Genomic DNA, 23,344 nt, shown 5'->3' on the forward strand with positions numbered 1-23,344 from the left:
GATTTCTGTCTTGCTACTGGCAACAACTGCATAATTCAGCCCAGCTACTAGAGCTTGGAGTCCAGCTGGCTTTCTTTTATATTTGCTCAGCCTTACCTTCAAGTTGCTGTGGCAACAAGATCTGTGTTCTGCAGAAGCTTAGAATATCAGTGGCCTCTGTGCAGTGCCCTTCTTTAAATTAAGGAGCAGGTAGAGGTGCTTAAGCAGTCCACACAGGCACAGAACATGAGCTTCAAATGGCCTGGGGCAACCATAGGTTAGGTGGAATTTGGGCTTTTCAAACTTTTAAAGTTTGTAGGTTCACTATTGCCATTAGGGTGTGGGACAGTTCTCTGCAGGATTGTCTTTTTTTGCACTGGAACATCAAGTACAGCATGTTACCTAGCTGCCACCTAGGAGCCATGTCCACTGTGCTGAAGTGGCAGTGGTCTAGGCATTGAAAAGAATGCATGCAAGGCACAGACACGTGCCTTCTAGCAGTCAGACAAAATAAATCAGGGTAGGTATTGAAGGTGTGCATGGACTATATATGAGTTGCTTTGGGAATGCAAAGATGTGCAATTTTCAAAGGTATTTGAAAAATAAAATTGTCGGTTCTTTGTCAAGCTGACATTTTTGTGTGACAGTTAAGGCCAGTCTGCAGAGGTCTTATCATGTGAATTTGAATTGGGGTAAATTTGATCTACAAAAGTAATCATTTTGACCTAAGCCAACAGGCACTTAGAAATTCCAAAGAGTAGATATGGTAATATTTCATTGTCTTTATAAATATAGCTCATATTTAAGCACGGAATATAGACTACTTACACTTCAAATAAGGCATTCATCCTTATCTTAACACTGATTCTATGCTAGTTTTCTTCTTCCTGTAACTTTGTTTTCCTCTATACCCTTCCCATTTCTTATCCTTGTATATGTGATTTGATTTTCGATTTCACTGTATTCAGTGAAAATTTAAGAGCATAATGAACATTCAACAATATAAAAGGATATGCAGTGATAATACATTAAGTTCCTTTGCTAAGAGGTTACTGTAATGAATAGTTCTTGTGGATCCCTCCAACAATATTTGCTTGTATCAAAGTATGTTTGAAGATAAATTCATTAAAAAAAACACACATACACAAGTGGAAGTGTTTTATATGTATTTCCCTACCTTGCATTTTTCCCTTAATACATGCCTCACACTGTTGGTATTTATTTTAACAAATACTTGTCGAGTGATTGAATAAACAATATGTATGTGTCAATATTTACATTAGCCATGTAAATTCTAGCTTCTTTTAATAGATACATAGTATTTTATATAGGTGTGCCCTGATTGATTAGGTCTATCCCCTATGTAAATGCAGATAGATTGTTTTCTAGTGTTCTACCACAAACAATACTTTAATAAATATGTTTGGCTATTCTGAGTCTCTGGCATTCTGAGCACTTAAAAATGAATTTTAAGATGAGCTTGTCAACTTTTACAAAAAGCCAACTGGGATTTTGATAGAAATTTCATTGAATCTGTAGATCATTTTGGGGAGTATTGCTACCTTAACTAAGTTAAGTTTTCCAATCGATCAACACAGAGTATCTTTTCATTTATTAGGTCTTCTGAAATTTCTTAATGATCTTTTATAGTTTTTAGTTTACAAGTCTTGTACTTCAATTAAATTTATTAGTAATGATTTTATTGTTTTCAATGTAATTGTAAATAGGATTGTTTTCTCATTTTCATTTTCATCTTAATACATATCTTTGAGAATAGCTTCCCTTCCTTCCTCCTGCAATGAATGAGTACATCTGTTGGATAAATTCCTAAATGTGGAGTTGCTGGGTCAAATGGTACTTGACAGTTAACATTTTGATAAATGTTGCTAAATTGGCTTCCAAGGTGTTGCCCCAAATCATATCAACAGATATGTAAGAGTGACTTTATTAAGCTGTTTTTGTATTATATATAAAATTTTGAACTTACCAATCTAGTAAGAGAAAAATAATATCTCCCTTTGTTTAAATATTCTCATTCATTCTTAAGTAGAGTTGTATATATTTTCTTTGGTGAGAACTTTGTAAGAACTTTGCTGTTTTTCTATTTGCAAATGACTTATTAATACTAATATATCAATAGATTTGGGTTTTTCTGGGTTTAACTAATTTTAAAATGCCACAGTTTAGAGTCATTAGAAATTATTTTGAAGTGTTAAAACAAGGCTCAAAGCTGGGTTTGTATCACATGTCTGCATAAGACTCTGCTTGTCTTCACACATGCACTTTTGATGGCATTGGAATATGGCCAATCAGTGTTACATCTATTTATTAAATAAAACAAACATTTATTGAATGTCTAGTTGTTGCCAGAAAACCTATCATAGTAATGAATGGACGTTGTTCTGCCTTCCTGGGTGTTCACAGTCCAATGTGGAAAACTGGGATCCTGATGGAGGGAGGGATTCAGTTGACCCATTTTTAACAGAGACACCTGATAAAAAGTGTCACCAGAGTTTTTGAAGGCTGATTCTGCTGGGTTGAGAAAGAAAGTGGATAGTTCAGGCAGGTGAAAAATCAGGAGCAAAGGTGAAACATATTTGGCAAGATGCAGGAATGGTGAGCAGTTGGTGAGCATAGGGTATACTCCTACGTGGTCGAACTGGTAGGAAGTGAGGCTAGCAAGGTAGGTGAGGCCATATCGTCCAACAGCTTGAATGCCATGCTAAAATGCTTAATTTTTATATTATCTGACTCTGGAGGACATTGGTGTTTTTGAGGGATAGTATTTTAATATGGAGGCTCAGTCAGTAGTAATGATGACAATAATGTTGAAACAGCTAAGCGATATTACCTTATTTGGCTCCACAACTTCTATATGAGGATCTGTTATATGATTTTTACAGATTTGAAACTGTGTTTTCTTATAATATACATAACATGTCAAAAATTGTTTTTACAGGAATTTGTTTTGCATGAAACTCAGAAACTTCTTTATGGTGCAAAACAAAAAAACAAACAAAAACAAACATTTTTTCCCTTTCTATTTTGTGTTGGTTTCTTGGGTTTTGTTTAGATTAGGGGTCAAACTTAAGAGCCACAGTTCCCTCAAATTCCCTGTGAAATGAAGAGACCACCCAATGAAAAGGGCTCAGTTTGGCTGTGTGAGTGGGGACTGGGCAGAGCTCAGGCCTTGTCTCAAGGGAGCATGAACTCAGCCTTGTAGGAGGTTTTTATCTGAATTTATTTGAGTTCTGCCAGTACCTAAAAATAGGTAAGCCTAGTAAAATATTTGGCCTACTATCACCAGTCTAAATATGAGATGTTTATTCTAAACATTTCAGACTGGCCAAAATATGTAAGTAATTTATTTATAGATATAACACTGCTCATCCCCTATGGAAGAGACAGTCAAGACTCTTTCAGAATTGCCATTTTGAGGATTAGAAGTACAATCACTTCACTGGTTTAGATACTGTAAGTTAGGAATATGTGAAGGAGGAAGATACTGTTTATATAATGTGGGAGAGTGAGGAGTATAGAGTAGGAGGCAGATGGTAACTTATTTTCTCCCTGGGACATTTTAGAACTATTAACTCTAAAAATTATATCTGTATTGCCAAAATTGGGAGGCTTTGGAGAGTTTTAGGAATTTAAGATTTTAAAGCTCTCCTGAGAAATTAATCCTGATATGAAAGGTGTTATTTCCATTTTCAAAAAGACAACTTATTTCTAGAAAAACCACAAAGCAGGATTTGAAAATCTTTAAAAGTCTATTTTGTATCCACTTTTTGTAACTCAAAAAGAAGTGGTGGCCAAAAATGTCATTTCAGTTATTCAGGATCCTTCTTTGTAGAAGTAGGAGACTGAATAAAACATGATCCTGTGAGGGATATTCATTTCTATGGGTCTTAATGTTGAAATGAACAACTTGTTTTTAGACCAACAGATGTCTTGAATTTAATATTCAACAGCATATATGCTATGAATTATCAGAAGGTAATGTGATTAAAATAGTATAACAATTTCTTCATGTTTGGTTTGGTGGGGAAAGGTCATCATAAGTATTGATCAGACCAAATAAGACACAACAGGTTGTCTGTGCTATGTAATAATGTGATATCTTATAGACACATACTAGGAATTGTTATTACCAAATGTCATTATTTTTACCTTTATATTCTTTACCAGTTAGGAGGTTGAGAAATGTTTTATGATAAATAAAAAAAGAAAGTTTGTATGCAAATATTTTGCTTAATTTATCTTTCATAAAGTAGCACATCAAATTCCCTATAAAAGTCAACACTAAGTAAATAAGAAATCATCAGAGAGCCTTTGGAAAATTAGAACACATTTTTTCATTATTACCAGGTAATGACAAACTTACCTGTCTACTTGTGCAAATTTTCTGATTCATCATCTTAATGTAATAGTTCTGGAGGCGGTAGCAGCCTTAAGTAAAACTGCCGTTTATATAGAGAAAGATTGTAGGTTGCTTGTGTTATTATGCTTTGGCAAAAGCATACAAAAAGAAAGTGCTTTGTCTAAGCAGAGCTGAAGGAAATATAATGACTAACATAATCAGATGTGCAGATTTATCTTTGTCAGTTATTTTATACATATTTTCAAATTTTGTCTTTCAATAATATTTTTTTCAATAATAAAATCAAGTCATTCTTATTGAATAGATTTTGAAAATACTAAAGACCAAACAATCAAATCATCATCCATAATCCCATCATGCGAAGATAAGAACTGTGGATGGTAATGGGTGGATTCTGAAGTCACACATCTTAGATTTGAGTCAAGTCTTCACTACTTATTATTTCTCTTTAAAAGTTAGTTAAATGACTTCCTGTGCTTTGGTTTCCTCATCTACAAAATGGGGTAACAGTAGAATTTACCTTATAAGGTTGTTGTAAAGCATTGAAAGTCTTTAGTATACCCTGGCACATGGTAAATATTGAATCTACTATTTACTGTTATTTCCTTCTAGTCTTTTTTCTAAGCATATATTTTTAGTTACAGTTAAGAATACACTGTACATTTCTGCATTCATTTAACATCATATCATAATCATTTTGTGCAGTTTTCAGCAGATGAACAGCCTCATCCTAAATCATTAACCACATTTCTAATTATTTCCTTAGAATAAATGTCTAGGTATCCTAGATCAACTGATAGCAGCCCACTTAGCTTACAGGAATACTTGAAGAGGAAATGATAGATTCTAGAGTTTTAATCTTGTAATATAACCTGATGGGGAATATCACATACTTTTTTGGTGTGTCACAAAGCTCAGTAGGAGTTCAGTGAGTACAGAGAGGCAATATATAAGGCATTTATGAGGGAGGACTCTGAAGCCTTGTCAGCCCATGTTTGAATTTTGGTTTTGCAGCTGGGCAATATATTTAACTTCTCTGGGCCTGTCCTGTAAAATGGGGCAAAAGTAATACCTATTTTCATGAGATAGTGAGGAGTAGTTAGGTATCTAATCCTGGCAGATGGTAAGCTTAGCTCTTTATTGTTTGTTATTATGTTTAACACTCAAAGTTTGTTTTTATAATTTAAATGTGATAGAATGTCTCTGATTTTCACAACTAATATGAGAGTGTAAATTGTAAAAAAACCTAAAACAGGGCAATATGAATAATTTTTAATTCAAGTATTTTGATTTTTTCCCCATTTTTAAATATAACAAATAGTTTATCTGTTCTAAATTTATTATCCAGAAGACAACATGTGAAGAAGCATTTGATTTAATAATCTTGTATCTTTACAATTATATAAATATATATAATTGTAATTATATAATATAATCTTTTAAAATTTTTCTTCCATTATTCAAAGATGGGAAGTGATTTTTATCCAGTTATTATTGTTGTATGACAAATATGCCTTATGCTAGTTCTTTTTAAAGTTAAATTTAAGCTAAACACCTGAAAATAATACTGATAATATTTATAGAGTTCTTAGTGTGTGCTCAACAATGTTCTAGGTATTTTATTTATATTAACTCATATAATCCTCACCATATCCAGTGGGGAAGGTTCTGGTCTCCATTTAAGAAGAAACTGAGGCACAAAGAGGTAAAATAATGCTGAAGTTTATATGACTATAAAGACAGTTCTTTTTAGTCTTGCTCCAAAACCCATGCTTCTACCCACTCCACTGTTAACATCCCAATAGAAAAAAGTAATAACTGATTAAATATAATACCAGTATGCTTACAACAAGTTTGTACTAATATAGGAATCTGGTTAATATTAAATTCAAGAGTGAGTTTTTTGAGATTATCTCTGTTGTGGAAATACATGCATGCAAATTTCAATTAATTTTTTTTTTCCCTTTCAGTTTTTCAGTTGTGGAATGAAATTATATCAAAACTTTGAAGCTTTTCAGGCTGAATTCTTTCCACCCCTTCTAAAAGCGATGCTACCACCTAATAGTTTTCAAGGAAAAGTGGCGTTCATTACTGGGGGAGGTACTGGTCTTGGTAAGGGAATGACAGCTCTTCTGTCCAGCTTAGGTGCTCAATGTGTGATAGCCAGCCGGTAAGTCACTCTCAGTGTTTTCTGGCAAGAGTTTAATATGAAACAGTTTTGTGCTGTAATATTGATAACACTGTTTGCCAGAGTCATTTGATTTGCATCTTAATCTTCTATGAAATATCCTTTAGATTATTTAAGTAAATTTCCTTGGAAAAATCAGTTCTAATTTCTGATGATAGAAATACAGATGGTCTCTGACTTACCATGGTTTCACTTGCAATTTTTCGGCTTTTTGATGGTGTAAAAGCAATAGGCATTCAGTAGAAGCTGTATTTTGAATTTTGAATTTGGTTGTTTTCCTGGACTAACGGTATGCACTGTGATCCTCTCTGGCAATGCTGGGCAACAGTGGTGTGCTGCAGGTCCTGGTCAGCCTCGTAATCTCCAGGGTGTACAACTGATACAGCCATTCTGTACCTCTACAACCATTCCTTCACCTTCAGTATAGTATTCAGTTAATTACAAGAGATATTCAATACTTTATTATAAAATAGACTTTGTGTTCGATGATATTGCTCAACTGTAGGCTAATTTAAGTGTTCCAAACACTTTTTTAAGGTGAGCCAGGCTAAACTATGATTTTTGGTAGGCTTGATGTATTAAATGCACTTTATTTTTTTTTTATTTTTTCTATTTTGGTATCATTAATCTACAATTACATGAAGAACATTATGTTTACTAGGCTCCCCCTTCACCAAGTCCCCCCAGCATACCCCTTCACAGTCACTGTCCATCAGCATAGTAAGATGCTGTAAAATCACTACTTGTCTTCTCTGTGTTGCACAGCCCTCCCCGTGCCCCTCACACACTATACATGCTAATCGTAATGCCCCTTTTCTTTTTCCTTGCCCTTGTCACTCCCTTCCCATCCATCCTCCCCAGTCCCTTTCCCTTTGGTAACTATTAGTCCATTCTTGGGTTCTGTGATTCTGCTGCTGTTTTGTTCCTTCAGTTTTCCTTTGTTCTTATACTCCACATATGAGTGAAATCATTTGGTACTTGTCTTTCTCCGCCTGGCTTATTTCACTAAGCATAATACCCTCTAGCTCCATCTATGTTGTTGCAAATGGTACGATCTGTTTTCTTCTTATGGCTGAATAATATTCCATTCTGTATATGTACCACATCTTCTTTATCCATTCATCTACTGATGGACACTTAGGTTGCTTCCATTTCTTGGCTATTGTAAATAGTGCTGCAATAAACATAGGGGTGCATCTGTCTTTTTCAAACTGGAGTGCTGCATTCTTAGGATAAATTCCTAGAAGTGGAATTCCTGGGTCAAATGGTATTTCTATTTTGAGCATTTTGAGGAAACTCCATACTGCTTTCCACAATGGTTGAACTAATTTACATTCCCACCAGCAGTGTAGGAGGGTTCCCCTTTCTCCACAACATTGCCAACATTTGTTGTTGTTTGTCATCTTGATGAAGACAATCCTTACTGGTGTGAGGTGATATCTCATTGTGGTTTTAATTTGCTTTTCTCTGATGACAAGCGATGTAGAGCATCTTTTCATGTGTCGGTTGGCCATCTGAATTTCTTTTTTAGAGAACTGTCTTTTCAGCTCCTCTACCCATTTTTTAATTGGATTATTTGCTTTTTGTTTGTTGAGGTCTGTGAGCTCTTTATATATTTTGGATGTCAACCCTTTACCGGATCTGTCATTTATAAATATATTCTCCCATACTGTAGGATACCTTTTTGTTCTATTGATGGTGTCCTTTGCTCTACAGAAGTTTTTCAGCTTAATATAGTCCCACTTGTTCATTTTTGCTTTTGTTTCCCTTGCCTGGGGAGATATGTTCATGAAGAAGTCACTCATGTTTATGTCCATGAGATTTTTGCGTATGTTTTTTTCTAAGAGTTTTATGGTTTCATGACTTACATTCAGGTCTTTGATCCATTTTGAATTTACTTTTGTGTATGGGGTTAGACAGTGATCCAGGTTCATTCTCTTACATGTAGCTGTCCAGTTTTGCCAGCACCATCTGTTGAAGAGACTGTCATTTCCCCATTGTATGTCCATGGCTCCTTTATCATATATTAATTAGCCATATATGTTTGGGTTAATGTTTGGAGTCTCTATTCTGTTCTACTGGTCTGTGGCTCTGTTCTTGTGCCAGTACCAAATTGTCTTGATTACTGTGGCTTTGTAGTAGAGCTTGAAGTTGGAGAGCGAGATCTCCCCCACTTTATTCTTCCTTCTCAAGATTGTTTTGGCTATTTGGGGTCTTTGGTGGTTCCATAAGAATTTCTGAACTATTTGTTCCAGTTCATTGAAGAATCCTGTTGGTAATTTAATAGAGATTGCATTGAATCTGTATATTGCTTTGGGCAGGATGGCCATTTTGACAATATTAATTCTTCCTAGCCAGGAGCATGGGATGAGTTTCCATTTGTTAGTGTCCTCTTTAATTTCTCTTAAGAGTGTCTTGTAGTTTTCAGGATATAGGTCTTTCACTTCTTTGGTTAGGTTTTTTCCTAGGTATTTTATTCTTTTTGATGCAATTGTGAATGGAATTGTTTTCCAGATTTCTCTTTCTATTGGTTCATTTTTAGGATATAGGAAAGCCACAGATTTCTGTGTGTTAATTTTGTATCCTGCAACTTTGCTGTATTCCAATATCAGTTCTAGTATTTTTGGAGTGGAGCCTTCAGGGTTTTTTATGTACAATATCATGTCATCTGCAAATAGTGACAGTTTAACTTCTTCTTTACCCATCTGGATTCCTTGTATTTCTTTCTTTTGTCTGATTGCCATGGCTAGAACTTCCAGTACTATGTTAAATAACAGTGGGGAGAGTGGGCATCCCTGTCTTGTTCCCAATCTCAGAGGAAAAGCTTTCAGCTTCTCACTGTTCAGTATAATGTTGGCTGTGGGTTTCTCATATATGGCCTTTATTATGTTGAGGTACTTGCCCTCTATACCCATTTTGCTGAGAGTTTTATCATGAATGGATGTTTAATTTTGTCAAATGCTTTTTCAGCATCTATGGAGATGATCATGTGGTTTTTGTCTTTCTTTTTGTGGATGTGGTGGATGATGTTGATGGATTTTCGAATGTTGTACCATCCTTGCATCCCTGGGATGAATCCCACTTGGTCATGGTGTATGATCCTTTTGATGTATTTTTGAATTCGGTTTGCCATATTTTGTTGAGTATTTTTGCATCTATGTTCATCAGGGATATTGGTCTGTAGTTTTCTTTTTTGTTGGGGTCTTTGCCTGGTTTTGGTATTAGGGTGATGTTGGCTTCATAGAATGAGTTTGGGAGTATTCCCTCCTCTTCTATTTTTTGGAAAACTTTAAGGAGAATTGGTGTTATGTCTTCTCTGTATGTCTGATAAAATTCCGTGGTAAATCCATCTGGCCCGGGGTTTTTGTTCTTGGGTAGTTTTTTGATTACTGATTCAATTTCGTTGCTGGTAATTGGTCTGTTTAGATTTTCTGTTTCTTTCTGGGTCAGTCTTTGAAGGTTGTATTTTTCTAAGAAGTTGTCCATTTCTCCTAGGTTTTCCAGCTTGTTGCATATAGGTTTTCATAGTATTCTCTAATAATTCTTTGTATTTCTGTGGGGTCTGTTGTGATTTTTCCTTTCTCTTTTCTAATTCTATTGATGTGTGTTGACTCTCTTTTTCTCTTAATAAGTCTGGCTAGAGGCTTATCTATTTTGTTTATTTTCTCAAAGAACCAGCTCTTGGTTTCATTGATTTTTTCTATTGTTTTAATCTTCTCAATTTTATTTATTTCTTCTCTAATCTTTATTATGTCCCTCCATCTGCTGACCTTAGGCCTCATTTGTTCTTCTTTTTCCAATTTCAATAATTGTGACATTAGACTATTCATTTGGGATTGTTCTTCCTTCTTTAAATATTCCTGGTTTACTATATACTTTCCTCTTAAGACTGCTTTTGCTGCGTCCCACAGAAGTTGGGGTTTTGTGTTATTGTTGTCATTTGTTTTCATGTATTGCTGGATCTCCATTTTAATTTGGTCATTGATCCATTGATTATTTAGGAGCATGCTGTTAAGCCTCGATGTGTTTGTGAGCCTTTTTGCTTTCTTTGTACAATTTATTTCTAGTTTTATACCTTTGTGGTCCGAAAAGTTGGTTGGTAGGATTTCAATCTTTTTGGAATTTACTGAGGCTCTTTTTGTGGCCTACTATGTGGTCTATTCTGGAGAATGTTCCATGTGCACTTGAGAAGAATGTGTATCCTGTTGCTTTTGGATGTAGAGTTCTATAGATGCCTATTAGGTCCATCTGTTCTAGTGTGTTGTTCAGTGCCTCTGTGTCCTTACTTATTTTCTGTCTGGTGAATCTGTCCTTTGGAGTGAGTGGTGTGTTAAATTCTTCCAAAATGAATGCATTGCATTCTATTTCCTCCTTTAATTCTGTTAGTGTTTGTTTCACTTATGTTGGTGCTCCTGTGTTGGGTGCATTATATGTTTATAATGGTTATATCCTCTTGTTGGACTGAGCCCTTTTTCATTATGTAGTGTCCTTCTTTATCTCTTGTTACTTTCTTTGTTTTGAAGTCTATTTTGTCTGATACTAGTATTGCAACACCTGCTTTTTTCTCCCTGTTGTTTGCATGAAATATCTTTTTCCATCCCTTGACTTTTAATCTGTGCATGTTTTTGGATCTGAGGTGAGTCTCTTGTAAGCAGCATATAGATGAGTCTTGCTTTTTTATCCATTCTATTACTCTGTGTCTTTTGATTGGTGCATTCAGTCCATTTACATTTAGGGTGATTATTGAAAGATATGTAGTTATTGCCATTGTAGGCTTTAGATTTGTGGTTACCAAAGGTTCAAGGTTAGCTCCTTTACTACCATACTGTCTAACTTAACTCACTTATTGAGCTATTAAAACACAGTCTGATGATTATTTCTGTCCCTTCTTATTCCTCCTCCTCCCTTCTTCATATGTTGGGTGTTTTGTTCTGTGCTCTTTTTAGGAGTGCTCCCATCTAGAGCAGTCCCTCTAAAATACCCTGTAAAGGTGATTTGGGGGAGGCAAATTCCCTCAACTTTTGCTTGTCTGGGAATTGTTTAATCTCTCCTTCATATTTAAATGATAATCGTGCTGGAAACAGTATCTTTGGTTCAAGGCCCTTCTGTTTCATTGCATTAAATATATCATGCCATTCTCTTCTGGCCTGTAAGGTTTCTGTTGAGAAGTCTGATGATAGCCTGATGGGTTTTCCTTTGTAGGTGACCTTTTTTCTCTCTCTGACTGCCTTTAATACTCTGTCCTTGATCTTTGCCATTTTAATTATTATGTGTCTTGGTGTTGTCCTCTTTGGGTCCTTTTTCTCAGGAGTTCTGTGTATCTCCATAGTCTGAGCAACTATTTCCTCCCCCAGTTTGGGGAAGTTCTCAGCAATTATTTCTTCAAAGACACTTTCTATCCCTTTTTCTCTCTCTTCTTCTTCTGGTACCCCTGTAATGTAGGTATTGTTGCTTTTGGATTGGTCACACAGTTCTCTTAATATTGTTTCATTCCTGGAGATCCTTTTATCTCTTTCTGCGTCAGCTTCTATGCGTTCCTGTTCTCTGGTTTCTATTCCATCAATGGCCTCTTGCATCTTATCCATTCTGCTTATAAATCCTTCCAGAGATTGTTTCATTTCTGTAATCTTCCTCCAGACATCATCCCTTAGCTCTTGTATATTTCTCTGCAGCTCCATCAGCATGTTTATGATTTTTATTTAGAATTCTTTTTCAGGAAGACTGGTTAGGTCTATCTCCTTCTCAGGGGTTGTGATTTTGGTCTGTATCAAATTCTTTTGCCTTTTCATGGCGATAGAGATTGTTTGCGGAGCTGGTGCAAGTGATAGCTGGGAGAATGTCCCTTCTTGTTGGTTGGTGGCCTTCCTCTCCTGGAAGAACAGCGACCTCTAGTGGCTTGTGCTGGGCAGCTGAGCACAGATGGGGCTTCTGATTCTTGCCCAGCCTCTATGGAGTTTATCTCCGTGGTTTCTGTGGGCATGGCCTGCCTTAGGCTGCTGCTCTGATATGGCTGAGCCCTCGTCGGAGGGGAAATGGTTGGGAGGCTGTTTATCTCTGTGAGGGGCATCTGAGCTGCTCTGCTGTCCAGGGTGTTAGGGTGCCCAGGGTTCCCCGGGATTCTCAGCTGCTGGGCTAAGTGTCCCAGGGTGCTCTGTCCATCTGTGGTGTCCCTGTCCATTTAAGACTTTCCAAAAGCACTTGCTTTTCTTTGTCCCAGGGGCACCAGCGGCGGGGACCCACTCACAGGTCTTACTGTCCTGTTTCCCTAGTTTCCAGTATCCCACGCACGCACTGTGTCTGTGCTCTGGTGCGGATGGCTAGGGCTGGCTATTTAGCAGTCCTGGGCTCCCTCTCCCTCCCTGCTCCGACTCCTCTCCTTCTGCCGGGAGCTGGGTAAGGGGTGCTTGGGTCCCTCTGGGCCACAGCTTGTATCTTACCCCCTTCACAAGGGGCTGGGTTCTCGCAGGTGTGGATGTATTCTGGCTGTTGTCCTGTGTCTTCTGGTGTCTCTTTTAGGAATAGTTGTATTCATTGTATTTTAAAAAATGTATGTGGTTTTCAAATATATATGGTTTCAAAATATATGTTTTCAAATATATATGTGTGTATATCCATACATTTGGTCTAAAATCTATTAACAGATCTTACACTGCTCTACTCACACTGCCATCTTGGCTCCTCCCCCTCTGTCTTAGGTATTTTCATGAGAAGTTGAGGTATTTTCATGAGAATTTGGGGCAGCTCGATAGAGGGCTATTAACCAAGCATCATTTTAGAGCTGCAGTCCTAAGAAGCCTTCTAATTAAGGGATTGAAATGCACTTTTAACAGACAGTATTTTCAATTTATGGTGGGTTTGACAGGACATAAACCCATTGTAAGTTGAGGAAGATCCATAAGGATGAATTATGGAACTGATTATATATGTATATATTTGCCCAAATTCAGTTACAGGATTTTTTTCTATACCTAGAGATGAAGTTCAAAAGTCTTACATTGCGGCTGTTCATTTTCATGAGAGTGATTATAATTACTGCTTGAGTCGATAGTTAGCCTTGAAGTAGGATAATGAATATAATCCTTCCATTTTCCATAACATGGGCAGATATTTCAAAACACCTATTGTGAGAAATATAGGAAGGGTAAGACCATGTGGAAGGATATTCTGATTTAGGCATACTGTGACCATATAACTGTAAATCTAGAACTTCGGAGACTGGTCAAAAAGTCAATGCCTTCCTCCTGTTTTGAATATTATGACATTTTTAGGTAGCCTAAGTAGTAATCTAAATGACACATTGCTACAAAATTTACAAAGAGCCAAAGGAATTTCAGATGTTTCCTTTAATGCAAATTGGTCAGAATTTTTCTGTTTTTACATTGTAATGTTTTTAAAGTTGTTAACATACTATTTTCTTTGTAATTCTAATGGTTTATTTTTGTTTTTCTTCCAAGATTGTGAGATTCTGAATGCATGTTAATGTATTTATATCCATACATTTGGTCTAAAATCTACTAACACATCTTACACAAAACAGATTTTATATAGTATATTATACACTTACATATTACCATGTATCTATTTTCTTTCTAAAGCAAGGTTACACAAGGGAACAGGTATAAATGATTATAATTAAGGAAATATTTTTAAATCTATGTCATTATAAAGTAACTGGTTTAAAATTATTCAATAAATTAGCATCAGATATATAAAACTTATTTGAATTTAACTTTTTGAAAATGAATTCAAACTGATCTGTTTATAAATATAGCTTTAATGTTTTCTCAAAAATGCATGTCTGTAAGCTATAGTTTCTCTTTGTCTTTTAATTCATGGAATTAAAAAGAAATATAATATGAAGTCATTTCCAAACTCATGCAAAGTACTGTGTACTTATTTCTAGAAAGGTTGATGTTTTGAAAGCTACTGCAGAACAAATTTCTTCTCAAACTGGAAATAAGGTACATTAAAAGAGTTATTTAATTTAGACTTAGGGATTACAACATGCTTAAATAATTTACTCTTGTTTTTGGTTTAGGAAGTCTGAAAAATGTAGGATTCTTTTTCTCCTTGTTATTTTGCAGGTTCATGCAATTCAGTGTGATGTGAGGGACCCTGAAATGGTACAAAACACTGTTTTGGAACTGATCAAAGTCGCAGGACATCCTAATGTAAGTGTAATGGTGATAAGGCTAAAGTATGAGATGTCTGATGTTGATTTTGGGTACCAAGATGCATTAAGGAAATAAAACATAGATGTGAGCAAGTGCTGTGTTGAGAAGCACCTATTATTTTCTGTCTTTAGGAATAAGCCAGCTCTGCTTAAAGCAGGGAACAGATTAGGTGGACTGCTACACCATTTCAGAAATTTTGTTTGTTTGTTTGCTTCTATATAATATTCTTTATATTATTCTTTGTAACATTCACTTCCTGTTCTTCATAACATTTATTTTTTTTCCTTTATTACACTTTTTTTTATATCGTTAATGTACAGTTACTTGAACAACATTATGGTTCCTAGACTCCCCCTATTATCAAGTTCCCACCACATACCCCATTATAGTCACTGTCTATCAGCTTAGTAAGATGCTATAGAATCATTACTTGTCTTCTCTGTATATTCTGCCTTTCCCATGTCCCACCCTGCTACATTATGTGTGCTAATTGTAATGCCCCTTTTTCCCCCTTATCCCTACCTTCCCACCCATCCTCCCCAGTCCCTTTTCCTTTGGTAACTGTTAGTCCATTCTTGGGTTCTGTGAGTCTGCTGCTGTTTTATTCCTTCAGTTATTTCTTTGTTCTTATACTCCACAGATGAGTGAAATCATTTGATACTTGTCTTTTTCTGCCTGGCTTATTTCACTGAGCATAATACCCTCTGGAGGTTCCTCAAAAAACTCAAAATAGAAATACCATTTGACCCAGGAATTTCACTCCTAGGAATTTACCCAAAGAATGCAAGAGCCCAGTTTCAAAAAGACATATGCACCCCTATGTTTATCGCAGCACTATTTACAGTAGCCAAGAAATGGAAGCAACCTAAGTGTCCATCAGTAAATGAATGGATAAAGAAGATGTGGTACATTTCAGAAATTTTTAAATAATGCATTTATAGTCATATAGAACAAACTCGATTTCACTTTACTTAATAAGATTATGAAATAAAAAGAGCAGTTATCCAAGAGCACAATATCTAGTTTAAATGATTCATGCTTCTTGCTTTTCTTAATAACTTTTGTTTATCTGTGTCAGTGGAGGAGAACAATACAAATATGGAAACCTACAAGAAACTCCAGATTTCTCTTTTCAATACCCAAGATATGCATAGACATTTTGCTGTTCAGTTCACATGTTGGAAAGAAGTGATTTCCTCCAGTAGTCTCAAAAAGAACACTTTTCTGTGCTAAAGATATTTTCAGACAGACCAATAATAGTGAATCTGCTATAGAACTAAGTGGAATCTTTATTGATGATGAAGAAACAGGTCATCAACCAAGAGTTTCATTGGGCAAATTAAGCCAAAACGCCACTAGAAATTAAAAGGCATTTTAATTGAGATTCTTTGAAATAGTCTAGTCACATGGTAGACATGTTTAATCTGTATTTATCTTCTTAATAATAGATTCCACTGTAATTTTGAGATGGATTAGGATTCTGAAATCTGGTAAATAACACAGGAGCTTTTCCTATTCTGAAAAAAAGAAACACTGAACCAAATCTCATGGTATTATTTCATAGCTGACTGTGAACTTTAGCTTTACAGTATTATTTGGATTAATAAGTTTCAGAGATAAAAGCCCTTGAGGAGAAATGTTCTTTCTCATCTAAAAGTTTCTGTAACTTGTCTTATTCATTTCTTAGATTGTGATAAACAATGCAGCAGGGAATTTTATTTCTCCCACTGAAAGACTCTCTCCTAATGCTTGGAGGACCATAACTGACATAGTTCTAAATGGAACTGCTTTTGTAACACTAGAAATTGGAAAGCAACTAATTAAAGCACAGAAAGGTATGCTTATTTATTCTTTACATATTTATTGGGTCCCTCCTGCATGCAGGTTCTGTTCTAAACTCTGGGATGCTTACAAAAGTCAGTAAGACAATGTCTGCACTTGTACAGTTTATAATCTAATGGAAAAGAAAGATACTTAAATAATTACTGTATGCAATGATATGAGCCGTAATAAATATGTATTTCATGTGCATTAGAAATCCAGAGAGAGGGATGACTAACCCCCCTAGGAATGATTATCAGGTTGAGGAATAAGACGCAATTTGAGCTAAATTTTCAAAGCTATAAATATGGAGAAGGGGGAGGGAAAGTAAATGGGAATGTTCATGGGAAGAGGCCTGGTGGAGGGGAAAGCAGGGTTTAGGGATGGGTGAGAAAATTGATATAGTTAGAGATGGGGAAGAAGTGTGGTAGGAAATGATTCTGGGAGGTGAGTTAGCTGTAGTTGGGAAGTTGCCAGCATCAAAATAGGAAATTTGATGTTAATTCTGAAGGAAATGGGAGATACTTCCTTACAGATTTCTCATGAAGTATGTGACTTGATTGGAAAGGTTATTGGCAAAAATATAGGGATGGAAAAGATTAGGGAGACCATCCAGGAGGGTTTGGTTCTTCTTTTGGCTTGTGGATGGTGACACTGGGGATAATTAGAAGATGTAGCAGATATAGTCAGCAGGCTTTACTGGTAACAGTTTGTAGCTGGCTAAATAGTTTGTATGATAACGACATTGACAAGACTGAGAATACTGGAAGGAGAATAGCTTTAGAGGGACATTATAAGGTGAGTATTTTGTTTAGTACTATGAACCAACTTCTTTATCAAAGTTCATGTGATGTGAGTAATAAATATGTGTGCAGTATATGTACGGGTGTATACATATATGTCTATAACCAGGGTACATTTGTCTGTTTAACAGACACTGATGACCTTTGTGTCGCAGGCCCCGTGCTGCATGCTCGAATGACTTAGGTGGACAGACTCTGTCCCTGAATGAGCTGCGGTTGGGACCTGAAGGATGTGGGTATTTCTCAGGGTTGAGAGTATTCTGAGCAAGGGCAAGGAGGAAGACACTCTGTGCTCCTCAAAGCATCCAAGGATCCTGGATGTCTATCTCTTGTCCTTCCCTCTGCCTCTGTCTGATTTTTTCTTTCCATACTTCTTACTCATTTCTCTATTTCTCTCTCTCTCTCTCTCTCTCTCTCTCTCTCTCTCTCTCTCTGTCAACTCTTCACTTTTGGTTCTCTGATTCTCTCTTCATGTTGGTCTGTATCATCATTTCTGTGTTTCTCGGCCTCATTGTCTCTTTTCTTTCTTTCCCTGCCCATCTCTTCGACTCTTGATTTCTGCCTAACTCTCCCTTCTTTTCTCATTATTGTCTCTCCTTTTAACATAGATTTTGATCCATTTTTACTCATCAGATTGGATTAAAATTCTATGGGCTTCATTAAAAATTTATTAGCTAAGACCTTTTTAAAGATGGAAGCCAGTTTTTATTCTTCCAAGACTTCCTGTCAGTTATTGATGCCATAACCTGACGGAGTTTTAGGGACTTGTGCCACTGGGAGAGAGTACAACGCACAGGGTCTATTCTGGTATTGGAGTGACAGTCAGGGAACATAGGTGCTAATGATCTCGGAATCATGTCAAAGTAGGTATATCTGGAATTCAGTTCAGGGGGAAGGTACTCTATAGTAATTTGTGATCAGAGGTATGTTAGGTGGTCTGGCATCTCAGAAGACAGTCAAAGGAAAGATATCCAGGAAGTCAGACTAGAGAAGATAAGGATACCAGTACTTGGAAGACATATGCTCGCTTGCTGGGGCAGGAATTGGTGATGATGTACACTTAGGGGATCACTAGTGACTGAGGATCAAGAGTGCTTTGGCCCAGCTGGGGAAGAGAAGCTAGAAATAGCTGGAGACATTATTAAATGTGCTTCTAAGCAGCATTTATGCAAAATTGACAATTATGAACAAATAAAAGGTTTAGGAAACTTCTAAAGACATCCCAATGTGCTCTTATAGCCAAAAAGGTCAGTAAATACAAGGCTGGTCTTTACTGGGAAGAATGTTAAAAATATGCTGAGGTCCATTTATCACTAGGATATCATGTATAAATGTAAAAATTTATTTTAGGGAAAGAATACCTAATTTTATTAAAGAATTGAAAGAACTTGCAACGAGGAAAGACTGAAAGAGATACTAATATGGGATTTTATTTAAGAGTCTCATCATAAACAACTTGGATAGGATAAATATTAAATTTTTCCATCAAATCCTAGATCACTAGGAACAATAGATACCTCTTGAAATCCACAGGAGGTGAATATAGGACCTCCTATATTGGACGAAATATGGAATAAATATTTTATTGAAGCAGCATTACAGCATTATTTTATACTAGTCTAGTACTTTATAATTTACAATGTCCTTTCACATACCAGCATGGAAACAGTGTGAAATCAAGATTATTGTAAGCTGAAAAGGAATAAAGAAAAGAGTAAATCAGTGTGCACTATAACTCTAATGTATTGATTTTAGCTTGCTAAAATTGATGTGAAATTTATATGTAGTGAAAGTCACAGATTCTTCAAATTGATGTTTTGATAATCTTATGCACTTAATTAGCCATTATTCCAACCAAGATATAGGCCATTTCTACTGCTCCAAAAACTTCCCTCTTGACATCTTCCTCACTATTTAAGTTTTTAATCTATTTTTATTGGGTCGTTTGTCATTTATTATTGATTTGTAGATTCTTTGTATAACCTTTGACTGGGCCCTTGTCAGATACAGTATGTCTATAAAATATTTCCTTCCTGTCTATGGGGTTTCTTTTCATTTCCTTAGCAGTGTCTTTTAGTAAGTAGAAGAAGCTAAATTTTGATGAATCTGCTAAACTGTTCTCCAAACTGGCTTTACCGTGTTGTTTTTGCATTGAAAAAATTATTCTTATGTATTCTGGATACTAATCCTTCATCAGATATATGTCTGCAGAATTTTTTTTCCCAGTCTGTGACTTGTCTTTCCATATTCTTAACAATGTCTTATGAAGAGGAAAGGTTTTTAACTTTGATGTTAACTTACAAAAATTTTCTTCTATGGCTCCTGCTTTTTGAGTCCTATCTGAGAGATCTTTGCCTAACCCAAGTCACAAGTAATGTCTCCATTATTTTCTTCTGGAACTTTTAGAGTTTCTGCTCTCACATTTAGGCTCATGATCCATTCAGAGTTAACATTTGCATAGGGTATGAAATGACCATAGAGGTTACTTTTTTGCATATGTCTACCATCCTTTCCTCATTGAAATACCCATAACTTTTGTTGAAAATCAATTGATGATATCTATATAGGTCAATACCTGTGTCCTTTATTCTGTTCAATTGATCTACATGTCTATCATTATTTTGATTACCTAGCTTTTAAATATATACATGTATTATATTCTATATATATTACAATATTGATTAGTTTTATATTAAATTGACATCAGGTAATATGAGTCCTCTAACTTTATTCTTTTTGAAAATTGCTTTCACTATTCTATGTCATCATTTTCATATAATTTTAGAATTAACTCAACAATTTTTAGAAAAGAATCTGCTGGAATTTTGACCAGAATTATGTTAAATCTAGATTATACTGGGGAGAGTTGACATTTTAACAATATCAAGTATTTCAATCCATCAATGTAGTATGTCTTTCCATTTGTTTAAGTCCTCTTTAATTTCTGTCAGCAGTATTTTGCTGCTTTCAATGTGTAGGTATTACACAAGTTTTGATAAATTTCTGCCAAAGTACTTTATACTTCTGGTGCTATTTCAAATGATACTGTTTTCTAACTTTTAGATCTAGTATTTAGTAATACAGTGGGTTTGTTTTTCTATATTGACCTTTTTTTCTGTAAGCTTGCTAAACTCACTTACTAGTTCTTATAGCTTTTTTTGGTAGAGTCCTTAGTATTTTCTGTATTGTTGATTATATTGTTTGTGGGAGGAAAAAAAAAGGACAATTTTTGTATCTTCCTGTCCAATCTGTTTTTTTTCCTTGCCTCATTTTACCAGCTGGGGACTCCAGTACAATTTTAAATAGCAATGGTGAAAGCAAATATCTGTTTGTTCCTGGTATCAGAAAAAAAATCAAGTACATTTTCTCCTGATATTAGGAATGTGCCATTTCCAAACCTCTTCCATAGGCAATTATTCTAATTTAAGTAATTGGCCCTTTTACAAAAAGAAAAACATGTGTGACTAACCCTGGGAATCTGGGAATTCTTTACTCTGATCTTTTTGCACCACTGTTTAGCTTTGAAGTCCAGCTGTATTGTATAACCAGGCAGTATTTATCCTATTGGAACGGTGCAGTGTAAAATTTTTACTGCCTTTTTATATTTGGGGAGAATTAAAAGCAGCAGTATCTCATTCTAAGCAGTAAGCTTCTCCAGTTCATCTAGGCTGAGAAAACAAAACCTTAAAGGAAATAGAGGAGAGTAATATCTTTCATTTTCAGTATCTGAATTATATAATAATGGATTAACTCCTCTCCCACACCTTGATAAATACTTCTGCTAAATCTGAATCAGAAAAGAGAGCACTTTCTACTAGAGCATTTTCTTTGTTTAAGTAATTGTCATTTTTTAAAGTTGTTTTTATAATTTTTCTATAAGACTGATGCAGTTAGCATGTGTTATCAATGTACTGTAATGGTGTACACTGATGCCCTGTATCATCCCTCTTACACAGAGTGGTTTTGGAAGCGCAGTAACTTTCAGAGATCTGAGAAGCCAAGTGTGATATATAAAAGGAATTATCATAATGACTAACATGCCATTCTAATTTTTCATATCCTCAAAACGGTACTCCTGCCCCCTCTCCCACCCCCGAGCTGTCCAGGATGTGCTGAGTTTTGTTTCTGCTGTGGTAAATGCAGAGGGAATGAAAAACTAAATATATGGAGGAGAAAAAAACTTATTTGAACATTCTTCAAATTATTTCACTGTAGTTCTTCAAACTTGTAGTCCTTTAAGTTTTTTAAAGTATGTTCTGTTTTATAAATATACAAATATGTTTTCTTTTGCAAATATTAAACTTACAGTATTTCATCCAGTGTTGTGTCTAAAATAACAAGTAGGAAATTACTAATTTCTCAGGAGCTAAAGATTATTATTTTAAACTTTCATTCATTCAGTTAATTTACTGAGAATCTACTATGTCCCAGGCACTGCTGATTACTCTGTGTTTGGTGTCACTTGTTAGTATAGCTTTGTACAGTCAATCATTTTCAAAAGAAGTTTAGAAAATAAGAAAAGAGGTGATATATTTACTGACACATTTACTATTTATGACATCCATCATTCCATCTGAAGATCTGAATTTCTATGTAATATCATTTTCATTTATCATGAAGAACTTTCTTCAATATATCTCATAGTGCAGGTCCTCTGGCAATGAATTCTTTTAGCTTTCGTTTGCTGGAAAATATCACCTTCAGTTTTGAAGGATATTTTCACTCTGTATAGAATCAGAGTTGACAGGTTTTTTTTTTTCTTTCAGCACCTTAAAGATATCATTCCATTGTTCTCCAGCTGAGATGATATCAGTGAATATTTTTATCTTCATTCCTTTATATTGTCTACTTTTTCTTCTTGTTGCTGTTAGGGTTTTCTCTTTATCACTGTTTTTAAGTGATTGATTATGATATGCCTTGGTATGGTTTTCTTTGTGTTTATCCTATTTGGGATTTGTTTAACTGCCTGGATCTATCTATAGATTATAGATAGCTTTTACCAAATTTGGAAAATTTTCAGTCTTTATTTCTTCAAGTGATTTTTCTGCACCATCCTTCTGGGACACCAGTTATTATGTAAGCATGCTAGATAGCATTCTATATAGCTCACTGGGGCTGTGTTCCTTTTTGTTCCCCTCTCAACTTTTATCCCCTGTCCTTCATATGAATTGTTGATATTGCTGTGTCTTTAAGAGCATGGATCTTTTCTTTTACAACTAAGCACATTCATTAAATTTTTCACTTCAGATACTGCATTTTTTTTAGCTTTAGCTATTTGGTTCTATTTTTGTATTTTTCAATTTTCTCATTATACTCATTTTCCTTGAAGTCTTTTGGCATAATTGTAATATCCTTTTAAAGGTCTTTGTCTGCTAATTCTATTTTTTCTGTCATTTTTGAGACTCCTTCTATTAACTGACTTTTCTCCTGGTTTGTGTGTCTTTTTTAGGTGTAATAATTTTTATTGTGCACTGTGAATGTTAATGGTGAGTGTGTATGTGCACGTGTGTGTGTGTATATATAAATTTTCCTTGGAAGTGTGTTGAGTTTTATTTTGGCAAGCAGGTAAGTTACTTGTGGATCAGCTCAATCATTTCAGTGCTCATGTTTAAGCTTCATTTGGGTGAGTCTGGAGTAGCTTTCACTTTGGGACCAATTTAACCCTCCTGCTCTGAACCCTCTGAATTCTTCATTGACAACCATGGATATTCAGTGGAGCTGCTTAGAACTCACTAATCTCCCAGTCCCATATCAGCTCTGGAAATTGTTCATCTTACAGCTATTCTTTTCCTGGTTTCGTGGAATCTCACACTAAATATGTTCAGCTTGGTCTTTGGCCATAGAGTCAATGAGACACTGCAGATTTATGGAGATTTATCTCTGCATACTTTCCTCCTTTGGGGAACTTTCCTCACAAATTCCAACTTCTCCAGTTTCTCCAAACTCTGAACTCTCCCTCCTCAACTCAGTCAGATTGCCATGTTTTGCTTGTACTCCT

General features: G+C 35.5%; 1 protein-coding gene across 2 annotated transcripts in view; it reads left to right on the forward strand.

The window, feature by feature from the left end:
- Positions 1-23,344, forward strand: part of DECR1 (2,4-dienoyl-CoA reductase 1) — a 37,671-nt gene that overhangs the window by 5,491 nt on the left and 8,836 nt on the right. For both annotated transcript variants that reach the window (XR_005055126.2, XM_017656599.3), the window contains exons 2-5: positions 6,331-6,530; positions 14,452-14,509; positions 14,633-14,719; positions 16,410-16,557. Coding sequence is in view for 1 of the 2 variants with exons in the window: in XM_017656599.3 (XP_017512088.1) it covers positions 6,331-6,530; positions 14,452-14,509; positions 14,633-14,719; positions 16,410-16,557 (493 nt within the window). In the remaining variant the exon portion in view is untranslated. The remainder of the gene's footprint in view (positions 1-6,330; positions 6,531-14,451; positions 14,510-14,632; positions 14,720-16,409; positions 16,558-23,344) is intronic.

Source organism: Manis javanica, chromosome 2 (genome assembly GCF_040802235.1).
Source record: "Manis javanica isolate MJ-LG chromosome 2, MJ_LKY, whole genome shotgun sequence".
In the NCBI taxonomy this organism is placed as follows: domain Eukaryota; kingdom Metazoa; phylum Chordata; class Mammalia; order Pholidota; family Manidae; genus Manis; species Manis javanica.